This window comes from Pyxicephalus adspersus, chromosome 4, assembly GCF_032062135.1.
Source record: "Pyxicephalus adspersus chromosome 4, UCB_Pads_2.0, whole genome shotgun sequence".
Classification (NCBI taxonomy): Eukaryota; Metazoa; Chordata; class Amphibia; order Anura; family Pyxicephalidae; genus Pyxicephalus; species Pyxicephalus adspersus.
The window spans coordinates 99,361,972-99,387,277 of NC_092861.1; the positions used below are offsets into that span (position 1 = coordinate 99,361,972).

General features: G+C 39.1%; 1 protein-coding gene across 3 annotated transcripts in view; it reads right to left on the bottom strand.

Annotated features, from left to right (window-relative positions):
* DHX57 (DExH-box helicase 57) overlaps positions 1-25,306 on the bottom strand; it is a 112,425-nt gene that overhangs the window by 74,969 nt on the left and 12,150 nt on the right. For 2 of the 3 annotated variants that reach the window (XM_072409133.1, XM_072409132.1), the window contains exons 2-6: positions 11,133-11,347; positions 10,403-10,549; positions 9,264-9,470; positions 2,501-3,315; positions 1,940-2,145 (exon numbers count right to left, since the gene is read on the bottom strand). In XM_072409133.1, coding sequence (XP_072265234.1) covers positions 1,940-2,145; positions 2,501-3,315; positions 9,264-9,470; positions 10,403-10,549; positions 11,133-11,347 — 1,590 coding nt within the window. Of the gene's footprint in view, positions 1-1,939; positions 2,146-2,500; positions 3,316-9,263; positions 9,471-10,402; positions 10,550-11,132; positions 11,348-12,580; positions 12,599-25,306 lie in introns of those variants that run through there. The other variant, XM_072409134.1, reaches the window with a different exon arrangement.

Sequence of the window (25,306 nt, forward strand, 5' to 3'; positions counted from 1 at the left end):
TGTATCACTTGTGTGTTACTCTGTGAAGCCCTGCACTTGGAGACCCCCTAGGAAGGCCCTATGACCAGATCAAGATAAACAGGTTTCGTGTTTACACACACCATTGCTGCACCTATACACATACATTATATATACACACACACACACACATATATATATATTTATACCTCTATATACGTATACATATCTATTTACATATTCATAAACAATCTTGAGGTGCAACAAAAACCCATATAAATATATGTACGTGCATAAATAAAGTACCAGTCAAAAAAGATCCCCCAGGGTAATATGATTATGGGATGGACCAAAAAGAGAGGAATACTTACATTTCATCAAGTAAAATTAGGGTCCAGGAATGAGGGTTTCTTCTCCAGCTGTGGCCATTGGATCTAAATGTCCTACAGGGAGACGGGACTGTCATCTCCCTTAAATACAACCCTAATACTCGGCCATACTCAGAATTAATCCTTAAATTGCTACAATTCATTCTTACACGCAATACTTTTTTGTTTGATGTTCTTTATTTACAGAACCAAGGCGTGGCTATGGGCACGTCTTGTGCCCCTAGCTACGCCAACCTCAATTTGGGAGGTTGGGAGAGAGGTATCTTCTCCGATGACACCTTATCTATATATCTGCGCTACATTGCGCTTTGGCGGAGATATATAGATGATGTATTCATCATTTGGACTGAAAAGCCATTGGAAATATCTATCAGTCCTGATTTGAATGCCTTTCGCCTGTGCTGTTGGAGGGGGTTCTCCCATTTCCCATATTTGCATCCCTTGCCATGCTCAGTCACACCTGAGATTACATTCTTTGGTATGTACTTACATTGCTTTTCTGTCTGGTTCTTGAAAACTATACTGTTTGTAGAATGTGAAAAATGGTGATACAAAGAAAGTAATTATTTGCTTGTTTTACAATATAGTGTGTTCTATTCATTTGAGGATGTGTAATCCCTGATGACGCAGATTAACTCTGTGAAACCCGTTGGATTATAAAAACTCACCATAACACATCAATGATATAGATACCAGCCTGGTACTGTGCACTGGGCATTTTATTGAAATTTCTCTCCTCCCCCTTTTTTTACTCTATTGTACTTAAAAAAGATGTTTTTTATTATTATTATTATAATTTTTTTATGTTTGAGTCACTATGATAAAGATTGAACTGCCTTTAAAGTCCCATGAACACAAATTGCTTTTCATGTATTTGACATTTAGGGATGTTGGCAGTGTTAAGGTATTTGTTTGAGATCAGAAAAATTTAGCATTTAAAAACTGCCCTCAGCTCAAACAACCCAGCTAAAAACATGGTGCTGAATATACCAATAATAGCCTGGGTTCATACAGTTGATAAGTTTTCTGTAACAAACTGACACATTTGCCGTCATTAAAAAATAAAGCACAATATGCATACATGCTTGGTGGTATGTATAATGTGCTTTATTTTTTAAATGATCTTTATGTAATTAGGTATAAAATTTAAATAACTAACAGTCTATTTTTTGTATTATGTCGTAGTGCTGCTATACCTACTATCTGTATAAACTAATCCCTGATGAAGCGGATTTATTCTGCGAAGCGCGTCAGATTGTTACAGAAAACTTAGCAACTGTATGAACCCCATTTTTTTTTTTGCTTTGCAACCCTAAATGTATGTGCAAAAAATTATACATTTATACATTATACACGGGTTTCCTGGATTTTCTAGAAGTAGCAAAATGCATTTTCTGTACTTACTGTCTTTAGCGATCATACCTAAAAACTGTTAATTTGCAAATAGGTTAAATTTTTTTTTCGAATTTACATATGCTTTAACACATCACAGTTTGGCACTGCTGCTTTTATAGTAAATATCATTTAGCTGTATTAGGCAGTTTTTGGGTTTAATGGTCTCTTTACTATTTATACCAATGAGGCTAAATTACCTGCTTGACACGGAGATGCTTGAAGATTTTCGCAGTTTCAGCTTGGAATATTTTATGGTTGTATTTCTTTGTCTGTTTCTTCTTCATGTTAACATAACTTTCATTTTCTACTATTACATCTTCTGACTCCAGATCATCCAGCTCATGGTCCTCTGTTTGGGTAATTTTATTAACATCTTCTGCTATTACAGTTTGTTCCTTCCTACCTAAGAACAGAAATGCCAGCAATGATGAAATTAAAATTGTCTACATTCAATAGATTTTGTAGCCTAAACTTTAGGGTTAGAAGGGCCGTGCTTTTTTTTTCTTATTCTCATAATCAAAAATAGAACCTGAAACTTCAACGGACCCTTATTTGCAATGCAGTGCACAAAGAAGTAAAAATTCTTAAAATTTCTGTAAAATTGGTAAAATTTTTCATAAATCAAAGTGTTATGAAAAATGTATTTCTATAAATTAATCTTTTTTATATACCTGTATAATAATACATGCATCAATAGTAGATCATTCATGTATTTATTCTGGTGGACATCTTCTAAACGCGTCTTTGTAATTACATACCTTCTGACCTATGACTTGATTTTTCAAAAGAAAGTAGTTTATTAATAATCATAGGTGGCTTCTTGCTTTCAGAACTTGCTGGTAGTATTAAAGGTGGAGGGATGCTGAATCTGTGATGTGTGTTATCAAGCAATTTCACTATGTCGTCTGCATCTTCTAAACAGGTAACCAAGGAATAGACACTCGGTTCACCAGTCTGAGCAAACCTTAACGCCTTTTCATAAAGATATTCTGCCATGTGAAGCCGACAAGCCATTGGAATGTTCTCATTGAGTGAGTGAATTGCAACAAGTGGGGCTTCATAAGGATACTTGTTATCATTTGGAAACCGGACTTCAAGTTCATATAGGTAACTGCTATCTGCATTGGCACATAGATGTGATGTATCCTTCAAAGTCTGTTTTGGTATTTCATGCTTAAATCTACACTTTGACCCAAATTTGCAAGTTTTACCTGCTGCGAAAAACCTGCAAATATTTCTAGGATCTGAATTCACCAACCCTTTGGTATTGTCCTTCTGTCTTGATTTTTGAAGCTTGGCTGTGAGGTAGTCTAATTCCAGTCCCACTGTCCATACTTTATTTGGTATCCTTTCAATAAATTTCTCCCCACAGATTGCGTGAAGGACAAATGCCTCTTCCTGGCGTAATGCCAAGATATCCTCCATTTTAGGATCACTGGCAGATTGCAGAGCCTTTTCTTGAATGCCAAAAATTTCTGAAAAGCACTGTTGCAACAAATATTCTAGAGATGTACCAACATTTCCATCATGAGTCCTTAGAGCAATCATACACCTCCCTCGATCGAAGCCATATCTGTATCATAAAAACAAACAAAAAAAGAATACAACAATAAATGATTACCAACGAATAACCAAAACCATTGAATTATCACTTCGATTTCTGAGCAAAACTACAAAAAATAGTTTTAATTTTAACTCCAGGGAGTGAGTGCAGGGGTACTTCTCTAAAAGGGTTAAAAATAAATGTAAAAAACAAGACGAGACTTTAATGTTAAAGTATTTTTATTATATGTATGTGTTTTGTGTTTAACTGTATTTAAAGCATGCCTAAACTCAACATTTTTACTTTACATACAAGTGTAGACAACCCTTCTAAATAAAGTGAAAATTTTTTTTTTTTGTTTTTATTTAGTCCAACACCCTATTTTTAGAAAAAAAAAAAAGAAAACAAAAAGGGTGCAGCACCGGCCCTTTAGGTCTTGATTGCTGCAGCGATTAAGACTTAATGGGAGCGCAGAGCCTCCCAGGATACCTACATCATGCATACCCGGAGGCTACTCCTTCTTTTTATCTTTTTCACCAAGGGGAAAGAGATGTCGATCTCACGCATGCAACATACATAAAAAATATATATATAATATATATATAGTGGTATATATATATATATATATATATATATATATATATATATATAACAAACAGTGTAGCAATCCATAATTTCGTAAAAATAAAGCCTGAAAATGCATATGAAACAAAATATCCATAACCATATCGACCATAGCATTAATATCCTCCCAAAACTTAAGGATCTGGGTTCCTATTTGGTATGGTAGCAAAATAACATCACCTGGGGCCCCGTGGGACACCAGGAAACACCATCAACATAGAAATAGGGGGGCAAAATTACACCTTCTAAATCATGGTCAAACAATTATATAAAGTAAAGAACGATCCCAGCCTATTGGCATATATTAGTCAATCCATGGAGTCCAGACCTTCCAGAATTTAGTCATGGAATCTTTAAGTATGGCCCTCATTTTTTCATTCACTAAAAAACAGGCCATTTTGTTTTTTATTTGGGCCACTTAGCTGATGTGAACAGGTAAAGCAACTATTTAAATTGAGTATTAGTACAAACAGATGGTTTCAAATTTAGAAGCACCTCTGCTGGATATTTAGGTAAGGAGTGACCCACAATAGTGTAAGCTATTTGATATATGCACGTCCAAAACCTTTTCATCTCCCATCAAATGTGGTATAGCATTCCTGCGGTTTTACATTCCCTGAAATAGTCGCCAGAGCAGGTGGGTTTGAATTTTGCAAAACGTGTGGGTACCATGTACCATTGCATCATTAATTTGTAATTGGCTTCCACTGCTAGTGCCTTAATACTACAGTGTGCCACTGTATGCCAAATTTGTTCCCATTCCTTACTGAGGGGGTAACTCTTTGACATATGCTGATAAAGGCACAATTTGGGCAGCATTATAATATGAGCTAAGGTGGGGTACAGAAAGGCCAACTGCTCCCTGGCTGGAATAGAGTGGCCGTCTGGAGTCCCATATAAAAGCTAACATTTTTTGTTGCAACTGCTGAAAGGTGTGGAGATTTTAACCGGCAATGGGGTAGTGAAGTTTTGGTAGGCACCTCATTTTGATAAAGGCTATACTTCCCAACCATGACATTTGGTATCGCTTCCAGGTTTCTAAGAGACCAATGAGATGTCGCACTAGATCTGAGATCTTGGCAGCATATAAAGTGTCATATGAAGGCAACATATATTCCCAAATAACTAGTTTTTTTCCTTTCAATGGGAAAGAGGTCTTAAGAGATGTCTCAAGTGGCAACGAAACATTAAGTGCTTTACATTTAGTGCTTTTCAATTAAAGTCTTGAAAATTTCTGGAATTGTTGTATTTTGACCAACAAATTGGGCAAAGGTACCAAAGGGTAAGTCAAAAACAGAAGAACGTCTTCTGCGAATAGACAAAGTTTATGCCGTTGCTCTCCCACTACCAAGCCTTGGATATCAGTATGGTTTCTCACGGATATTGCCAATGGCTCCATCGCCAAAGCAAAAATCAGTGGGGACAGGTGCCTCTGCCAAAAAAAAAATTTAGAGAGCGAAAACCCATGTATGGAATAAAGGCCTTAGGGGATGCATATAGAGGGAAGCAACTCAGGAACAAAAGTTGGGTTCAAAACCCCATTATTCCAGTAAACAAAGTGAGATAGAGCCAAAGAACAGAGTCAAACGCCCTGCAGATATCTAAAACTAAGCAAAAACGCTGGGTTGTTATTTACTCCAGCTGAGTTGACTAAGTGCAGCACCCTGTGGATGTTATCTCCCGGCGGTCTCTTGGGGATAAATCCCGTTTGATCCGTGGCAACAAGTATACTGATTCCCCTGCCCAATCGGGCTGCCAAGATTGCCGCCAAAAGTTTAGCATCTAAATTAGGCAGGGAAATCGGTCTGTAATTTGACCATGTTGTATTGTCTGTGGACAGTATTGGCAACATACTTATAGACACTTCCAAGAGTGCTTCTGTCTAAGCCACCCCCTTGAAGGATCTTATTGAAAATCCTAACCAAGTGAGGCCCCAGCACACTTGTATACTTCCTATATTAATTGGCCGTGAAGCCATAAGGCCCTGGGCGTTGATTAAGTTTAAGACTCCTTAAAGCATGTGTCAACTCCAGGCGTGTAATAGGAGCTTTCATGCCTTCCCTCAAAGAAGAGGAAATCGCAGGGAGGGACAGCTTCTCAAAATATGAATCCATGGTTATCTTAACCACCTTGCCGTTAAGTCGAGCATGCTCGGGCTAAAAACTTTTGCAATTTTCGTTAACCCCGAGTTTTTGTCACCAGGTGGTTAAATGTAAACAAATGTTATGTTGCAATCCGATTGTCATACATTGTATGACAATCGGATTACAACTGAAAGGAAATACTCACCCAGTGTCCGCAGCTCCTATTGCTGGCATCTGTAGTGAGATGTATAGCACAATGCAGAAATCCTGCATTGTACTGTGCATCTCTCCGGAGATGCGAGCAGCTTCCAGCGTGTGCCTGTGTCTCTGTGTAAGGCACACAGGGAAATCCCCCCCCCCTCACATCACCCGGAGGATGAGTCATCTTCCAGTGATGTGATTGGTGATGTATGGGGGTGTGTCAGGGAGGGAAATTTAAAAGCAGAGTACAATGTAATCTGCTTTTAAATGGTTTTTACAGTACAAAAACACCACACAACGTGAAATAAAAATAAAAGTACATTTTTAATTTTATTTTTAGATTACATTGTTGTCTATTATTTCATTATTGTTTTAAATTATTATTTATGTATTATATTATAATTTATGATTTTAATATAATAAATAAATATAATTATCATACCCGGGAGTTAACACTAAGAATTACAAGCCCACAATATAAACAAAAATTTCTATGCAAAAAAAATAGGGTAGGATTTTATTAAAAGTACATTTTTTTTTTACATGATTGTGTGTTTCAAACATTTTTTATATTCATTATATCTACTAGACCCCTATTCGGACATATTTCTGTAACTTACAGGTCTAAAATGTAAAAAAAAAAAAATTTCATGAAAAACAGTGTAACGCTTTTGGTACAGAAATCTAGACATCAGTGTAACGCCCAGGAGGTTAATAAAAGATTGGAGTGCTTGGTACAATAGATGGAGTTGTTTATGAAATGCCTGGCATATATGTTTGGGGTTACTTGTGAGACCTATCCCATTTATTGTAAGGTGGTATGGAGTAAAGCGTAGATCGGGGTGTCTTCAGCCTGTTTGCTATATCTAAAAGATTTATTCTTGGACCATCTCAGGGTCTTCTCTGCAAAAGAGGTTGTGCAAGGATTCAGTTAAGTCCGGATCTCCTCCAGGCCGAGACCCACCTCACGAGCAGGCTTCCCACAAACTGGTTGCATAGGTCTGCATATGCTGATTCCAGCTGAACTAGCTGTGCCATGCATTTTTTTTTAAAAGTTGAGAGGCAATCTGGATGAGACAACCCCTAATAACCGCCTTATGTGGCGCCCAGAGAGTCGCAGCCGAGGCCATTGTCTTTTGATTGATAGAAAAATATTCAGTGACTGCCTCAGCTTTTGGTGTATCTTTTGGGTTACTAAGTAGGGAATCATTTAGTGGCCATCTGAAAGAGTCAGGTTTTGGAAAGAAGGATGTGAAAGCGACTTGAACCACATCATGGTAAAACCAGAGAATAGCCAAAATATTACAAGACTTCAACAACGGTAAAGCCGTATGAGAAACTAGTATATGTTCAATGCCATATATTCCTCTCAAGGGAGAGCTCCTGTGAGGACAATGCACCCGTCGACCCTGAAGGATTTGAGAGGTTGTGTGAGTTAACTGCACCCAGGGCAGTTGAAGAATGTGCTCTGTACCCACATATATTTTTAACAATTTCAGTGAATGAGTAAGGGGTTTTTAATGTACCTCTAGTGCTCATTCCCCAGGGTGATCTGGGAGTCCCCTTATTAAAGAGGGCTTCCAGATTCCAAAGTCCTGCTAAAAACGCTTATAAAAGCCTCTATTGTTTTTCATGGATGCTTTAATACAAAGCTTAAAAACCCTATAAAAGCCTCCACTAAATTCAATGGGAGCTTTCATTGACGTTTTTAACTGTTTATAAATGTAAGAAAACACGTTTTTTTTTGTTTTTTTTTTAACGCAGCATGGAGTTTTATCTAAAACACTCAATACCATGCCTCAAGGAAATGCCCTGGTGTACATTGGCCCATTGGAACACACTGGAATTTCAAACATGGGCTTTTAAACGCTCATGTTAAACACTGGAAAAAAACTGTCCATGAAAACTAAGCCTAAGTAAGTTAAAACAACTTGTCAGTTATACTTGGGGAGTAATAGGAGTGAAAATGACACAAAATATAGCCCTTGCCAGCAGTGCTGAAAGACTGCTAACCCTCAAGAACATCTCACTCCACACAAATCCCAGCCTGAGTAGCTGTCTCAGTAGCCAGATGACTACTGAAAACTGCCAGGTGATGCAACCCATTAAAAGAGGCTGGGGAAACACTATAACACATACATATACATTAAACAGATACAATGAATTTCTGACAATTACCAGAAATGCCAAAAGATTACAACTGAATTTTGTAACCACTTTACCAACCTGTTGCAAATTTGACTGCACTATAGAATACCTAAATATATTCCTGCAACCAGGTGTCAAGGTGAAGGAGATATGGTTACAGTTTCTAGTTTGGGTGGTGGGTGTAGGGGATGAGGGTGTACAAAACTAAGAGAGGTAAATTCAAGGCAGGCATTAGAAAAAGTGTGAACTGGTGAAGAATAAGGGAAAGTAGGTGGGAGGCAAGTAAAAAAACAAAAAACAAAACGAGGAGGAAGTGGATGAAGGGTATTGATGATGTATGTCTTGCCATGACCTCTTTTTTCATCCAAGTATATTTTTGTGCAGTGCTTAACGCCTAAGTGTGGGTAAAATAAAAAAAAAATAAATGAAAAAGATTTAGCGCATTTCTCCAGAGCTGAAAACACTGGATTTCAGTGCAATAGTACCAGTGTTGTCTGTTAACTAAAGGAATTTATTAGCCAAATGAATTTGTGGCACGACAATTAGTTATTGCTCAAAGGTGCATATGTCAGATAGCTGTGTTAAATATGTTTAACATATTGAAAAATATGCCTATAACTAACTAAATAAGATCCAAAATGAAGCAAAAAGAAATCATTTGCAGTGCTATTTCACCTTGAAGCAGAACTAAATTCAATTCTTGAAATGGTCTTCCATTTGTATGCATATACAAGATTACATTGAAGTTTCACACCAAAGTCATGCAAAGCTTGTTTTATGCTAAAAATGCTTTCTGTATCCTTGCTTGCACATATAATGTTTCAGGGTCATTTCCTCATGCAGTCAGAATAGGCATAACCAACCAAGAGTAAAAAACATTCAGACATGCTAGTAAAATTTGCCATCTTTTGTTGAACTCACCGGGATAGTTTTCCAATAGCAAAAGGGGATATGACTGCCTCTGGTAACATTTCCACCTGTGGTTCTATTTTTCCTTCTGCCTGATCTTTTTCCACTGGGGGGGACCAGAAATTGAATCCTAAGTCTTCATCAGTGATATGGTTATTTTCAATTTCCTCCCCACGAAAGATGCTGGAGTCAGACTCTTCTAAATCTGATCCTTCATCGCTGAAAACAGACACATGCAATTTACTGTTTCATAATTGTTAACAAGAGACTTAATTTAAAGGGTGTTCTGCTTACTAGTAAGAAGTGCCAAGAAATTAGTACATACCTGGCTACACTAGTTACCTAGAAAACCTGTAAAATCAGAAAGCTCTGTAAAAAGATGTTCTATTCCCAGTAAATTCTCATTTTTAAGTATGTTTCTAATAATTAACATTTCATTAGGTACATCATTTTCTCACCACAACGCATTAATACATGTTTAGATCTTCCTTACCCGCGTATGTGCTTGTGAATGTGATTTACATACTGTTGTGAAAAAGTAATTTACTGGATAGGCAACCTTTGGTGTTTATAATATTTTTGTTGATTTTGTAATGTTAACAGGTAACAGAGGTAGGTTGTCATCAAAAAAAAAAAAAGAGAGAGAAAAAAAGTGCTTAAAATATGAATTTTGGAAAGTAATGAGGTACCACATTATGAGCCTAGATAAAGTAGGAAGTCTTTAGAGTTTTCTCTATAGTTAGCATTATATTAGGCTGTTGAGGTTTAAACAAGTGGGCACGAAGAAGCTGATCTTTCTGCTGACCACAAAAACTTAAAACTTTCTATTACATACTATTTGGTTTCTAAAATAAAAAAAATTATATTAGTACTGAAAGGCTGCACAATTTTCAGTGAAAGCCTTGTAAACATTATGGCCCCCATTCATTCCTTATTGACAGTTGCAGTTACTACTGGCACAATTCACAAGTGCCAGGACGCAGTAACAAAACCAAAAGCTCACAGCCTGTCTGAACTTCATTTTAAACTTTAAACAGATTTTACACCCACTTATTTATTGAACAATATAGCTTGACCTAAAATGTGTATTGTGTATGTGCATCAGAGAAGATAAAAGATAAACCATCATGTTATAGTAATACAGTACTTACTCAATAGCAGCATCCAGATCTGGAGTTTGAAGATCCCGTAGTAGTGCTTTAACCCGTGCTTGGTTTTCAGTAGTCATATGTAGAGTCTGGAGGGAAGTGCTGACTATACTGCCACCCCGGGCTCGAGAGCTGGGCCTTGGCTCATGGCTAAAAAATGTACACCATAAAAACCCAAACTCAATAATAATACCTAACATTATATATTAACAAAAAAACACCACATGTACACCTTGGTGGTTGAAAAGTCAGTATGAATGAATGGTTAGGCTGCGTACACACATTAGATGATTCTCGTGCGATCATCGATTCAGGGCTATTATCGGACAGGAATCTGACATTTGTACAGCAGCCATCTGACGATGTTCATGGATTCGTCCTGGCAGATCCATGAGCGACTGCAATACGAATGAAGTCGAGGGAGCGCAGCAGGGTGCAGCTTTATCTTTCTCCCCCTTCCCCTCTTCATAGAGCAGAACGACTCTGTATGTACAGTGCTTGTTCATGGATCGTTCAGTCTTTTGTTGTTGGAAAGGTCCTTTCCAACGACAAAAGTCTAATGTGTGTACGTAGCCTTACTCTTCACTAAGCAGTAGTTTTGCATTCAGCCAAGTAAAAATTGTAACCAAAGATACTCTTCAAGGCAATCCAAAAGAAAGTACTGAAATTTAATCCAAATAGGAGAAACTCACTATAAGTCATTAAAAAAGGACAAGTGAAAGAAAATGATTACCTCATTTTCATTGGCTTGCTTGAGAAACAAATATCATCTCCATCATTCCATGCTTTACTAGAGCTTTTCCTTCCACCGCCTCTTCCAGGTTCATATCTGGAACTTTCTTGTCTGCCAGTACCTCTTCTGCCACCTTGCCCACCTCTTCCACTACCGCGGTGTCCTTTACCACCACCTTTGTTAGGCTTTCCTTTCCTTCCAATTGGAAAATCCATCTGTAGATTTATAATATTTACAGTTTAGTGCAAAAGTATGTTCTTCCTGTTGCAGATTTATGAAAGAATGTCAAGAATATTACAACAATTAACTAAAAGGCAGAAGACATGTTGTCTATAATTTGCTAGGAAGGAGGTGCAAGTTGCTAAAGTCAGCTAGAAGAAGTTTCAAAGGTTTAATAAATATAAATTAAATGAGTTGTAAAGGTTTTTAATGGGGCTTGACATACTTAGTAGTTATGCACTCTAAAAAATATTTTAATATTCCCTTGAGAATGTGGAACTTTTACAGAAAATATAGACTTCGTAATCATCTGCCAAAATATTATGGGGCAGATACAATTGGACCTACTATTATTTTTTTCTATAGGTCATAAGGAGGGCGAAGAAAAAGCAGGTTTTTTTAGGGCAGTGTTTTTATAAAAGTGTAATTGTGTTTATTTATTAAATTGTATATTCAAAGAATTCTAATGTCTCTGTTTTTCCTGAAGCATTTCGCCCAACTTGGCTTCTTCAGGGGAAAGAGAGACTTTGAGTTCAAAGGTGCTAAAAAAGAATATATGTATTAAAAAATCAATTATAGACAAAATTTCTTCCATACATTTTTACAAGGTTAAATTATACATCAAAACCTCAATATGGTAATATAATTATATGCATTTTTCAAAGGTGTGCATGATAGAAAATACATATACTAATATTTAGTACCGAGTATAATCACATTGACATACTGTATGGTTTTCCAACTTATACAATATACTTGTAAGTACAAACATGGTTCTGTTTCAGGTCTTTCTAATAGTGTAGGGTATAAATGCAATAAAATATTTTAAAAAATCTTACAATAGTTGATAAACTGATCCAACGTGGGTGATAAAATTAAGAATTTTAGAAGAGTGAAAGCAGTGGTGTATGTTGGCTGCATCTGATGTTGAGAGTCTGAAGGAAAGTAATACCCAGGTTATTGAATAATACTTGTTTGTGGGGTGTTATAGATGAAATATTAGAAGTATATGATGATGATAATTAACCTACATAGATATTGATAAGAAGTTAATCCGTCCTAAAAACCGTGAATCTTAGCTTTTTAACATGCTTAAATGTGCATCAATAGAATATGGTTTGATGCACACCCAAAATGTATCTGTGATATAGAGCAGATATGAATTTAGAGATATTAGACCTAAATCATGACGTATCTTCCTGTGTATAGAATATCATTATTCATCTTACCTCTCAAAAAGTCTGAGGGTTTGTGACGTTTGTCCTTTAATGGTTAGGAGATTATATTTTTGAAAACCTTTGTGGGTACAGAAAGATCGGGGTAGGAGAATAGGAACGTAGTATCTAGGTGAAATAGACTGGATGTTACCATTTGAAAGAATAACATTAACAAATCTATTAATAGTATAAATTTGTTATTTTTATAAAGAGATTTATTTAAAACACGTACTGTTCCCTTTAGACTTAGTTTTTTGGCCCCCAAAAGAATTCTTCAATCCTTTCAATTCTTCATAAAGAATTCAGTAACGGCGGGCCAGCTGCAATTCATATTAAGCTGCTTTCTATAGACGCGAATACAATGACGCTCCTACAATTCCCGGCATCACTCACGTCTCTAGACCAGCAGCCTCTCTGTCTATGCATGGCTCTGCATTTTATAGATGCAAGTGATGCCGGGAATTGTATTAGCGGCATTACTCGTCTCTAATAAACAGCAGCCTATGCATGGACCCCGTTGAGTTTATACTAACAGGTAAGCTCAATAATCAGGATTTATCAGGATTAATATTAGGCATTATCATAGAGCTTGTATGGCTTCGACAGTACCAGTATTCCTCAGACACCAGTCCCCCAATCTAACACCGCAGTCTTCACCTTGCGTTGGGGATGTAGTGCGCATGGGGTGATGTCTGGAGACAGGCCGGCAGCCGACCAGGAGCCCACAGATACAGAGTACGGAATAATCAAGAAATCTAGAAACAAGCCAAAGTCAAAACACAGGAAATCAGTCCACCAAGCGAAGTACAAAGAGAAGGGCACAAGCAGAGTCGAGGTCACAAGCAAAGGTCGGTCCGGGCAGAATTCAAACAAAAAGTCAGGAACAGGCATGGGTCCGTAACAGAGAAACACTCAAAATCATTCCAGCAGAGGTAAGCCCAGAAGACGCTATAATAGGCTCAGATGACTGGAAGCAAAGAGGCTTTATAGTCCCAGCAGCCAAGAGCAGTGCAGGACAAAGTCAGGAGCTGATTAGCCTCTAGAATCCCCTTCAGCTGTGAGCAACCTAACAAGCGATGCTGGGGATGCCAAAAACGCATCAGGTTGCACAACTAAAGAATAGCAGAGGCTGCTGCTATGTTAGTTATTCTGGCTGCTGCAAATGACATTGCTGGACAGAACAAACAGGGTTTTATAGTGTGATGGTGAACAGCATGCAGTTGCCGAACAGATGAGCATTTCCTAACAGAGCTATTGCTTGTATTATTTGAATGCAGCAATTCATTTGGTTTCACATTGCATTCTTTGGCAAAGTAAAACTAAGAATCTCAATAGGAAGAAACAAGAACACATGAGAAGAGCATGCAGTAATATGCAGTTGATCTAAATTATTTAGATCAATCCACTCCATATTACTGCATGCTCTTCTTATGTGTTCTTGTTTCTTATTATTGAGATTGTTGTTCAATAAAATTCAAGTTTGGCCCGTGACTTGGTCAAAGTTTTTAATTGCAGCTCTCTGTGTATTTGAGTTTGACACCCCTGGTCTACATGGACGTTTTCCCTAGTGTTTAACCTAAAACGTTTAGTGTTTTTCCTTTGTAAAATAATTTTTTCCAAATCGGCTCCTCTAAAATTCTGGAATAAGCTTTCCAGTGCCATAAAGGGGATACATTTGTTATTGAAGTTGTGTTTCAGATATGTGTACCGATATGATGACTTATTGGTGTAAGCAGCTTGCCAGTATTAATAGTGTAGATATGCTCATATATTCTCCTACAAAAGGGCCCTTTTTGTCTTGCCTACATAAAAACTTCAAAAGTGTAGAGAAAGGGAAGAGAGTTAGTTAGCAGGCTTTTTTTTGGCAAGGTGCAGCAATATAGTTTAAATGTTTCGTGTTCGAAATTAGCTCCTAACAGAGTCCAACTGAACACTATTGCATAAACAGATTCTAAATTAGTTTAGTGGTATTACAAAACTATAGGTGGTTACATTCAGTATATATAATACAATCGAAAGAATCAATCTTAATAAATCTCAAATTCTCCAACGCGTTCTGCCGTTAAGCTTCCTCAGGGGATTGCTTGAAATAACAGTCTGACAGAATCATATATAGTCATTGGAAGGGTACAGAAAGGGGAAGAGTAGAACAAGAATAATATACATTGTGTTACAATCCAATATTTGGATGTATATAGTAATATTGCAATTACTTACAAATGACAAACCACCATATAAAGGTGAAAGTAAAAACATCTGTCAAGTGTCACCGTCACTGTACCCCAAATTCTGGGGGAAGGGGGAGAAAAGTAAAAGGGGGTAAAAAAAAGAAAGTTGAACAATGTAAAAAAAGGAGTGTTAAATGAATTTAGGATAATAGTATTAATGTTTCAAATAACTTACAGGAATTTATGAGTGTACTAGACCAAAAGTATCAGGAATGGTATAAGTCATGGACATAATCAGTGCTGGAATAGAGGGGTGATGGTCATTATATCACCTACGTAGCATTAACTAAAAGTAATTTTGTTTGTGATGAAGTCAAAATGTATTGTTATAGAGGGTAAATTGCTTACATCAAGAAATAGGATTAAGGATTAAGAGCTTCAGAAATATCGGAGAGGAGGTTTGTTCATGGAAACTGCTTGTATTGAGTAACACTGAGAAATGATCAGTATCAAAGAACTGTGGGAGAAATCAAAGTAATTTGTTTAGGTATGCTTTATGAAAAAAGCAGGGGAAGAAAAAGGGAAGGGGTGCAAAAGCAGGGGAAGAAAAAGTGAAAATGAGAAACAAAAGGTAAACTACTTACTTCAGTAATCATTAGTGATTTACCTTAGATGGTATGTATGTAGCAGTCAGATGTAGAAGATCTGAAGTAGTTTCTAAAGTGATGAAATAAGTCTCAACAGGGAGGCATTTTGGGTACAAATGCTTTTAAAATTAGTAAAGAGGGCCATTAAATGGCACACTTACTTTTTAGAGAAACGTTGGTGGTGTAAGTGGAGTAAGGCACGGGACGCCAACAGCCAGGCCGAAGGGGTCTGGACAGGTTGGTGTTCTGTCCTTAAATGACTAACGTGTGTTGTGTAATGGGGAGCGAGATCTCGCAAGATCACGCGCTCCAAACCGTTAGATGGAGATACTACGGTATGCTAATGAAAAATGCTGTTGTTATGGTTCTAGGGCACTTTCGTCTTTATATCAGCGGAGGGGAGGGGAGGGAGGATAACATTTAGCAAAACATATCATAGGGGGAAAAAGAAAAGAAGAAATTTATTATAATAAATAATTGGATATGATTTGGTTAGTTTATAATAGTGGTAAACAGTAATATTGTGTTGTACATATTGTATCAAGAAGTTTCAGACTCAACAAAAGTAAGGTAGAAAAGGAGGGGGGAGGGGGAAATAAGGGTTTTAAATTAGATGAAACTATTGTTTATTATTATTAAAGGGTGTTTTGATTTTGCTATGGGTTCTGAGGGGTATGAAAATTGATGTATGCATACATACTCAAACATCCAAATTCATATGCACACAAACATATACTGGAGTGTTGTGATAAAGTACAGGTGCATGAAAGAAAGGTTTGAGTTCAAAGAAATTAAAATCAATAAACTATGGTGTGAAGTCCATTCTTGCCAACCTTACCTGCACAGGCAGAAGGCCTGAAAAGTATTTTGCAGGTACTGGGTTAGAAACAGAGGTTTCGGACCCAAACGGGGGAGAGGTGAGGGCAGGCAATGAGCCCAGCGTAATGGGGTTCATTTTCCTGTCATGTCACCTGGTGAGCACCTGGTCTGTAATGGGATCAGCATAGGTGCCCCCCAACCCCCACAGGTTGGAAAGGGGAGAGTTAAAGAGGGTTTGAAAGAGAAAACATAATTTAACCCCAGTGGTTGGGTAGCATTGAGTAGGAAGATCCACCTGGCTTCCATCTGTAGAAGATGCTTATCAATATGACCTCCACGTGAATTTCGAGGAATATGATCAAGTGCAGTAAAAGAAATCATTGCATTGTCAAAGTTGTGTTGGGTTCCTCAGGGGGGTTACTATTTTGCTGAGTTGATTCTTTAAATGTGCTCGTAAATACATTTACGCCAAGTGCGTTTAGTTTTTCCTACATAAAAGTTACCACATTTGCAAAAGGCTAGGTAAATTACCCCAGTAGTGGAGCAGTCAATATGATGTTTGGGTTTGTGTACTACAATATTGGGAATGACATTGTGGGCATTTACCATATTTAAAAGTTCCTAGAGTAGCTTTATGTGATTCAGAGTGATAGTGACTAGAAGTGAGCGTGTCCTTTAAGGACGGTGACTTGCGACATGTGATAGCTGGGTAAGAGTCAAGGAACTTGTTGGTGGAAGGATCCCTTGACAAAAGATACCAATACTTAGACTGTTTACGATTAATTGGTGTTGTCTAGAGAAGGTTGTAATGATTCAGAGCTTAGTATTCTAAATTGGTAATGGTCAGTGAGATAAAAGATCAAGACAGCCTAGACCTTTGACTTTATTGTATGCTTTCCTTAAAATGTTTTTGCTCTAACCTCGAGCAGTAAATCTGTTCATAGGGGCTATTGCCTCAATTTTAAAGTCAATATGAGTAGTTCAATTGCTCTTGAGCCTTAAATATTGGCTGTAGGGAATACTATTCTTCAGTGGTCGACGGTGGGCACTCTTGGCGTGAAGAATAGTATTCCCTGCAGTGTCCTTACGGTATAGAGTGGTTGAAAGGTTACCATCAGGTGCAATTCTAATAAACGCATCCAGGAAAGGAACTTCTGAATCACTAAAAGACATTGTAAATTTGAGATTGTAGGCATTATCTTGTAGTAATTGAAAAAAGTCTCCTAACGCTTTTACAGAGCCGGTCCAAATCAGGATGAAATCATCAATATATCTTTTCCAATTAAAGATATATTGGTGAAATGGTTTTAATGCTGGGTTTGAAAACAAGTTTTCTTCCCAGTCTCCCAGGAAAATGTTTGCATATGATGGGGCACATCTTGTCCCCATCGCAACTCCTTGTACTTGGAGGTAGTAACGATTTTTGAAGGTGAAAACATTTCTTTTTAATATATATTCCAATAGTTGAATTATAAATTCTTCCTCTCGGAAAAATAAAATAAATGTAGGAGATTGACAGGGTGGACTACATCTCTATTGGCAGAGAATATTCAGTGGCTGATGCTGAAGAAACCCAGTATATTAAATGGCGTTACTGACAATTGAAGGTGAACCCCGTTAGTGTCAAGTACAAGGTAAAACTTTGCAGCACAAAGTTTTACAGCTTTTTCACAACCTTTTGACCACAAGACAGAATGTTGGTACATTGATGGATCATTATACTACTAAGATGTTAATTCAATGGCAGGATTTGCTTCAGTTCCGATGCCTGATGGGTTCAGTTCTGGTGCCTGATGGGCACTTATCTACCCAAATGCCGAAATACAACAAATGGCGAAATACTCTAAATGCAGGAAGCTGAATCTCTTCTTTATGGATAAACAGCCAGCGGCTGTGGAACCGTGCACAAAGACCATCTTTGTGGCGGTAACTTCCTCATGCTCAGGTAGAGAGAAGTCGAAGAATTATTCTTCTTGGGTACCACAAGTAATGGGACTTGATTATACAAAACTGGCCAAGGAGGTGACCACTCACCTAAAGGCTGATATATCCTCGATTCTCAGGTCTAACAACATGTTGGGCCTATTAACGAAGCCCTGGCCTCTCTCTCTCTCAGGGTATCCAACGGGCTGAACCTCGTATGGCCACTTGGGAAACCAGCTCCCAAAACTACAAAAGTGCTTTAGCCACCATGTTGACCCATCTTGGAAAACTGTCAGAACCAGGCACAACCACCTGAGGATTATAGACCTTCTGGAAGCCATGAGTAACAAAGACCTTTACCATGTGTTCCCCATCGTAATCCCATAGGCCCTGGGCCTCGCTCTGCAATGTGAGGTGGAATGAGCTCATCAACTGGAACCTCCACGACAAGACAGTAACAAAGCACAACCAGTATTAGGTACTTAGACTTCTAATTCTGCCAACAGATCCTCCAAGCATGCAGGACACAATGTGCTCTAGTAGCAGCAGGCCTCAAGCTACTGCTGTTTGCAGACTATTCAGCCGAGTGGAAAAAGATACGTAAATCTTTTTCGCCAGCATGTAATATCCTAGTCCACAACAGGATTAAATTCACCTTGGCATACCCAGTCAAGCTTCGCATCTCACTACCTGTTGGCTCAGTATCCTCATTTACATCTTCAGAGGCAGGCAAAAAAATATGTGGATGAGATAACAGCAGGTTATCTCCATCAGCAGGTTACCTCCCTCATCGCGCAGACACTCCCCTAAACAGTCAGACAAAAATGTATCTTCTACATCTAGGCCGGGCCCATTGTCTGCTTAATAATGATATATCCAGGAGACTTGACAAGGCAGACACACCTGGTCCCTAATAGCTACAGCTACACCCCAGAGGGGTCTTGAAGATGGCTGAAGATATATAAATTAAGGATTACGTACATAACTGAAGGTAACATACAAGAATATATACACAGATTAACATCGAGAGACTTTTGCTGCGCTTATAAAAAAAATAAAAAGGATCTGACTGTCCATGCCAAAAAAAATTGTTCCCAACAACAGTTTAACATCAATTGATTGTCAAGGAAGTCTTTTGCGAGCTTTATACTGGTTCAAAATGACTATATTGTTTTTATTTTCTTTGTAGTGCCAAAACATAGTTCTTGTTTGCAATGGTTCTGTCACTACAACCATCGGTCAGGGTTGAACTAGAGATTGTACAGAAGGGATGAGCACGGGGCATCCCTGCCCTTAACCGTTTGTCCCTCAATTTGGTATCTGAGATCGGCTGAACTAGAGGCCCAGGGCACTTGGCTGGGATGCCTTAAGCCTCAAACTACTATAGCCTTTAGTCCTATGCAAATTGTTACTTTTCCACACCGACATACCAGATAAAATTAGTATCTTGAAATGTAAAAGGTCTCAGGACTCCCCAAAAATTGACTTAAGTGCTTTTTTACTGCAAACACAGAGTTGAGCAGTCCTGGGTGTGGTGAAGGGGGGGGGGGGGTGTAGTAGGTGCACCAGCGTGTGGACATAAATCTGGAGTATTGATTCTGCTGAAAAGACATTTTGGGGGCCAGCTTACAAAGATGTGCTGTGATGCGGCTGATTGACACTGGGTCCTTGCTAAACTGTTGATCGGACAACAAGAACCATTGCTACTGAACGTATAGGGGCCCAATACCCTACATATTCAATATTTCAATTCCATAGTGCAAACCTGTTTTACAATCCCAGCAAAGGACGACTGAATTCTGGGTAGGAAATGGAATGCAGTCACTAATTCACCAGTCCATCTTTAATCAGGGCCCAAAGCACTTCTATTTAAACAGCAGGCAAGGTCACGTTGGGACTCTGGTCACATGCCCAAATGTTAAGTGCCAAATTATAAGTGCAATGGGAATTAATCCAGGGAATTGACACAGGAATTGGAACAGATTTGGACATACTATTCCCATCTCCTGCCTTTGGTCTTATTTATCCATCTGGACTCCAACACATTCTCTGCTGCTGCCATTCTGAACTGGTATTTCATCAAACCATCTCTTTGACTGAATCATCATCCCCCACTCCTGGAACTCAGCAAGTTTACAAGCCTCAATTGAACCCATATTACTGGACTGCTTCTCTTGGACTTCTGTTTGCCGCATTGTTTAATGTACGCATATGGTTCACAATTATCTGTAAAAATGTATTATTCACCCTGCTCTCTCTTTTTTGGCACTACTCCCTGTCCTCCCCAGTCTGATAACTCCTCGTCTCTCTGCTCCTTCACACTCCCTATTTCTCTGTGCTCCTGCACCTGTTTTCCCTACTGATACTCTCTGGTGACATCTCACCCAACCCTGGTCTCCCACACAGCCTCCCCCTTCCATATACTCTCAGCAAGACATTTCCTTCTCCTAACCTCATCCCCATTCACCCTACCCATAAGTCCTTACCCCCTCTGTCTGGCAGTCTTTGGAGTGCCCGATATGTTGGCAATAAATTAACCTCCATACAGAACCTTCTCCTTTCTAAATCTCTGAACTTTCTGACTCTCACTGAAACGTGGCTTTCCTCCTCTGACTCTGCCTCTGCTGCTGCTCTCCCCTATGGAGGCCTGCACTTCACACATACCCCTAGACCTGGCAACAAAGTAGGGGGTGGTGTACATACAGAGTGCTTCCTACCCCACCCTCTCTCTCAAGTCCACTCTGTCCGTCTCTTTAGCCCCTTACACCTCATTGTTGCTGTTGTCTACCGTCCCCTTGGCCCAGTATAACAACTTTTGGATAACTTTGCATCCTGGCTCCCACACATTCTTTCCCATGACCTGCCCACCCTCATCCTTGATGACTTTAATGTTGCAATGGATGAGCCCAACCTTCCCTGCTCAGCCAAACTGCTCTCAATTACCTGGTCATTTAGATTCACTAAGAACATCAAAGGTCCCACACACATAGCCGCACACACTTTAGAGCTGGTATTTTCTAAATTCTGCAACCTCACCCTCCTTGACAACTCACCATTTCCCCTTTCTGATCACAACCTTATCACCTTCAACCTATCAAACTCTTGCCCTCCCTTGCCACATCCCAGACCTGGGCAATGGCAGAGAGATATCCATAACCTTGACCACAACCTTTTCTCAAACTGTCTTGCGTCCCTAACCCCCGCCCCCTCCAAAATCACCTCCCCAGATGAAGCTGCCACCATGTTAAACCACTCTCTTTCTTCGGCTTTGGAGAAAGTAGCCCCTGCCAACCCCCGACCCTGGCACAACAATCACACCAAACAGCTACAAAGGACTCTTCGTGTAGCTGAGCGCAAGTGAAGAAAATCTGGCCTCAATGCTGACTTCATGGACTACAAAGCCAAGCTACAAAGCTTTAACACAGAGCTCACTGTCACCAAGCAAAATGTTTTCTCTGCAATCATTTCCTCTCAAGCTTAGAACCCATGCAACCTCTTCTTAACAATTGACTCCCTCCGAAAACCCCCACCTGCTCCCTCCACAACATCCTTCTCTGCCCAAGACATTGCCACCTACTTTAGAGATAAAAATAGACAGATATAATAAAAATCAGACATGATGTCTCTGCTCACCAGGCCACTCCAACCATACCCAACCCTTCCACCTGTAAATCATCACTGGCCGCCCTGTTACTGTGGACAAAGTCTCTTTTCTTCTCTTAAGATGTCCATCTACTACCTGTCCGCTTGACCCAATTCCTTCTGATCGTGCCCATTCCTCCACCCTGGCCCCTGCCCTAACCGAACTATTCAACCTCTCCCTTTCTACTGGTAAATACCCGTCAGCTTTCAAACATGCCATAATTCTCCCTATCCCAAAGAAACCATCACTGGACCCCTCGCTACCATCCATTTCCCCTTCTCCCATATGTCTCTAAACTTCTTGAACGCCTTGTCTACAAAAGGCTCACCGATTACCTGAGCACCAACTCTCTTCTTGATCCCTTTCAGTCCGGTTTTAGAGCTGCCCATTCCACTGAAACAGCCCTTACTAAAGTGGCCAATGACCTCATCAGAGCTAACTCTCAAGGCAACTTTTCCCTGCTCCTTCTTCTTAATCTTTCCTCTGCTTTTGACACCGTTGATCACCCCCTTCTAATACAAATCATGCGCTCTATTGGTATCAGTGACACTGCTATCTCTTGGTTTGCTTCCTCATATCCTCCTTTGGCTTACAGTACCATCTGTATGCTGAAGACCCTCAAATCTATCTACCCCTGACCTGTCTCCCTCAGTCCTGGATAAAGTCTCATGCTGCTTGTCATCCTGCCTGAAACTCAACCTGCATAAAACAGAACTCATCTTCATCATCCCCCCCCTCGAATTCCAAATCACCCCCTGACATACATCTAACTGTTAACAACACTGTTATTTGTCCCTCCCCTCAGGCACTTTGTCTTGGTGTCACCTTTGACTCTGCCCTCTCATTTACCCCCCAAATTCAGAACATTTCCAGGTCCTGTTACTTTCACCTACTCAACATCTCCAAAATCCGCCCATACCTGTCCCCAGAGACCACCAAACTCTCTGTACATGCTCCTATCATCTCTTGTCTGGACTACTGTAACCTCCTCCTCTCTGGTATTCCACTAACCCAACTCTCTCCTCTTCAATCTATTATGAATGCTGCAGCCAGACTCATTCATTCTTCCCACCGCTTCTCTTCCGCTGCATCTCTTTGCAGATCTCTACACTGGCTTCCATTTCACCTTAGAATCAAATACAAGCTCCTGTGCTTTGCCTTCAAATCCCTCCACAGTTATTGTCCCACTTACATTTCTGACCTGCTAAAAAAGTACTACCCCAGCGGCTCTCTCCGCTCCTACAATGACCTGCTAATGACTTCCTCACTCATAACCTCATCGCACGCAGGGATACAAGACTTCTCTAGAGCTGCCCCAACTCTCTGGAATAGTCTTCCTCGTTCTATTCGGCTTGCTCCTACTTTCTGCTCATTGATTGGCCGCCCCCTTAGGACACCTGGCAGCTAATACATGCAGGATAGGCTAGAACGATGAGGGTAATGTTGTGTGAGTTCAGGGGGGGGGTCTCCATTTTAAAATACTGCACCAGGCACCAATTTCTAATTGAAAAGATAGGATGACTTCTTGTCTGAAGTGCAAGGAACTGGCACCTAACCTTTTTAATCTCTTATGGTCTAGTCCAGTGATCCACAGATTTTGGCTAGAAGGCCTAGATTTTAGCTGGTCTATTGGGTAGACACCAAGTACAATGCCCAATCACATGTTTATTGCATACCAGTGAATTAAGGGGAGGAGCCCCACCTGAGACAATAAAAAAGGTGAGAAATCATCGCTCCATTAGCGGTTAAAAAAGTGATACTAACTAGCTCAGGGCAGACTCACTGACTATGGCGGAAGTAAAGGGTCATCTCCATAAACTCACGCTAATAGACAACTTAAATGCTTTTAGAAATAAAGAATACAACACTAAACTTTTCTTTGCAACATTCATTACAAAATTCTTGTAAAATGCTTCCTCTCTTCCCAGCAGAGCTTTTCTCATTTTTTGAAACCCCTCAACCTACCAATGGACATACTTGGTCCTAAATGGGAAACATATCAAAAATTAATTCTGACCATCAATCTTCAAAAACTAATGAACAAAAATGTACCTCCTTGATGTACAAATTTAAACATTTATTAGAGAAGAAATCCAATCTTCATCGGCATATGAAATACTTGGATAAATACATAATAGAAAAATGTAACCCACTTGGACTAAGAATCCAACTTTTTCCTAATATTAAACAACCAGAAAAAATCCGAGCAGACTGGGAAATGGCACCTAACAAATGCGCGGAGACATTAATTTATATATTAATTGATTATTTTAAACAAGAAACTTTAGATTTAAAGCAAAAATTATCTAATATGTACTCTCAAAATATGGACACTATCAATTCACCATTGTTTCAAGAAAAAGTCCAAATCCTGAAAAAGAACTGAAAAATACAATACTGAATTGGTTAAAAAAAAAAAAAAGTACATTTTTAAAGACAAATGGGTCTTTACTATTCACCAAGCTTGTAAGTGGGATTCCCATACCCCTACTAGACATCAGACTGTATCAGACTGTAAAAATAAACCCTCTGATCCTAAGCCTAAATCACCACCCACAACCCCACTGTCTCCACATTTTCCTAAAGATACTTAGCTTATTGCTAATCACTTATCTGACCTAAAGTCCATCCCAAATATCAACCAACCGGAAAAAAGACCACCAAGAGAGGTTAGTCCTCTAACTTCTGAAAACATCAAAAGCAAACCCGCAATGACAACCCCCCCACTACATCTTCTACTTCTCCACATACAACTGACCAAACAACCAGACCCCATAACACTCCCTCGGACCAATCGGCAAGAAACTATGCCACTTCACCACTTGACAGTCCGATACCAGACTTTTCTATGTATGAACTACCTAACCTTACTCCGGAGAGCCTCCCACTACCAAATCTCCCCATCATTAGTTCCCATACAGGATCTATGGACACACTCCACCACTACCATCACCCACACCGACAGAGGGTCCAATGGACAAGTTTTTACTGATGATGTCCCAAGAGGACAAAATTTAAAAGTTGTCAATCTTCCATCCTATGTGTTAACACCTGAAGAAATCCAACTGTTAAAGCTGGGTCTATCATTCTATCCCCTATCTGAAATGGATCAATTTCAAGTAATTAAAGACATCCAGATTTTTGGACGTAACCTTTGTCTTCGAGTGATGTTTGATAAAGATACCACCGAATCAAAATTTGACCTACCATTAGAATTCTTTAGTTATAAGGTGGTAGACGTCAACAATATGAGATCCCTACTACAACTCCTAAAAGTGAAATATGAAAAATGAAATATCCAAAACTCAATCACAACCAACAGTAGACACACTATCTGTATTAAGTGAAGCACCTTCTATTCCTAGGCGGAAACCTAAATCCAAGTTCTTTCCAACCATTTCTCAAAATTCTCATATAGAGACATTTATTAACTTGGTAACTTAAGAGATCAAGGACATTCCTGTGTCACTGGACTTGAAATATCAAAATTTAAACCTAAAACAACAACAAGCCCTTTCTAAACTCAGAAAGAATAGAA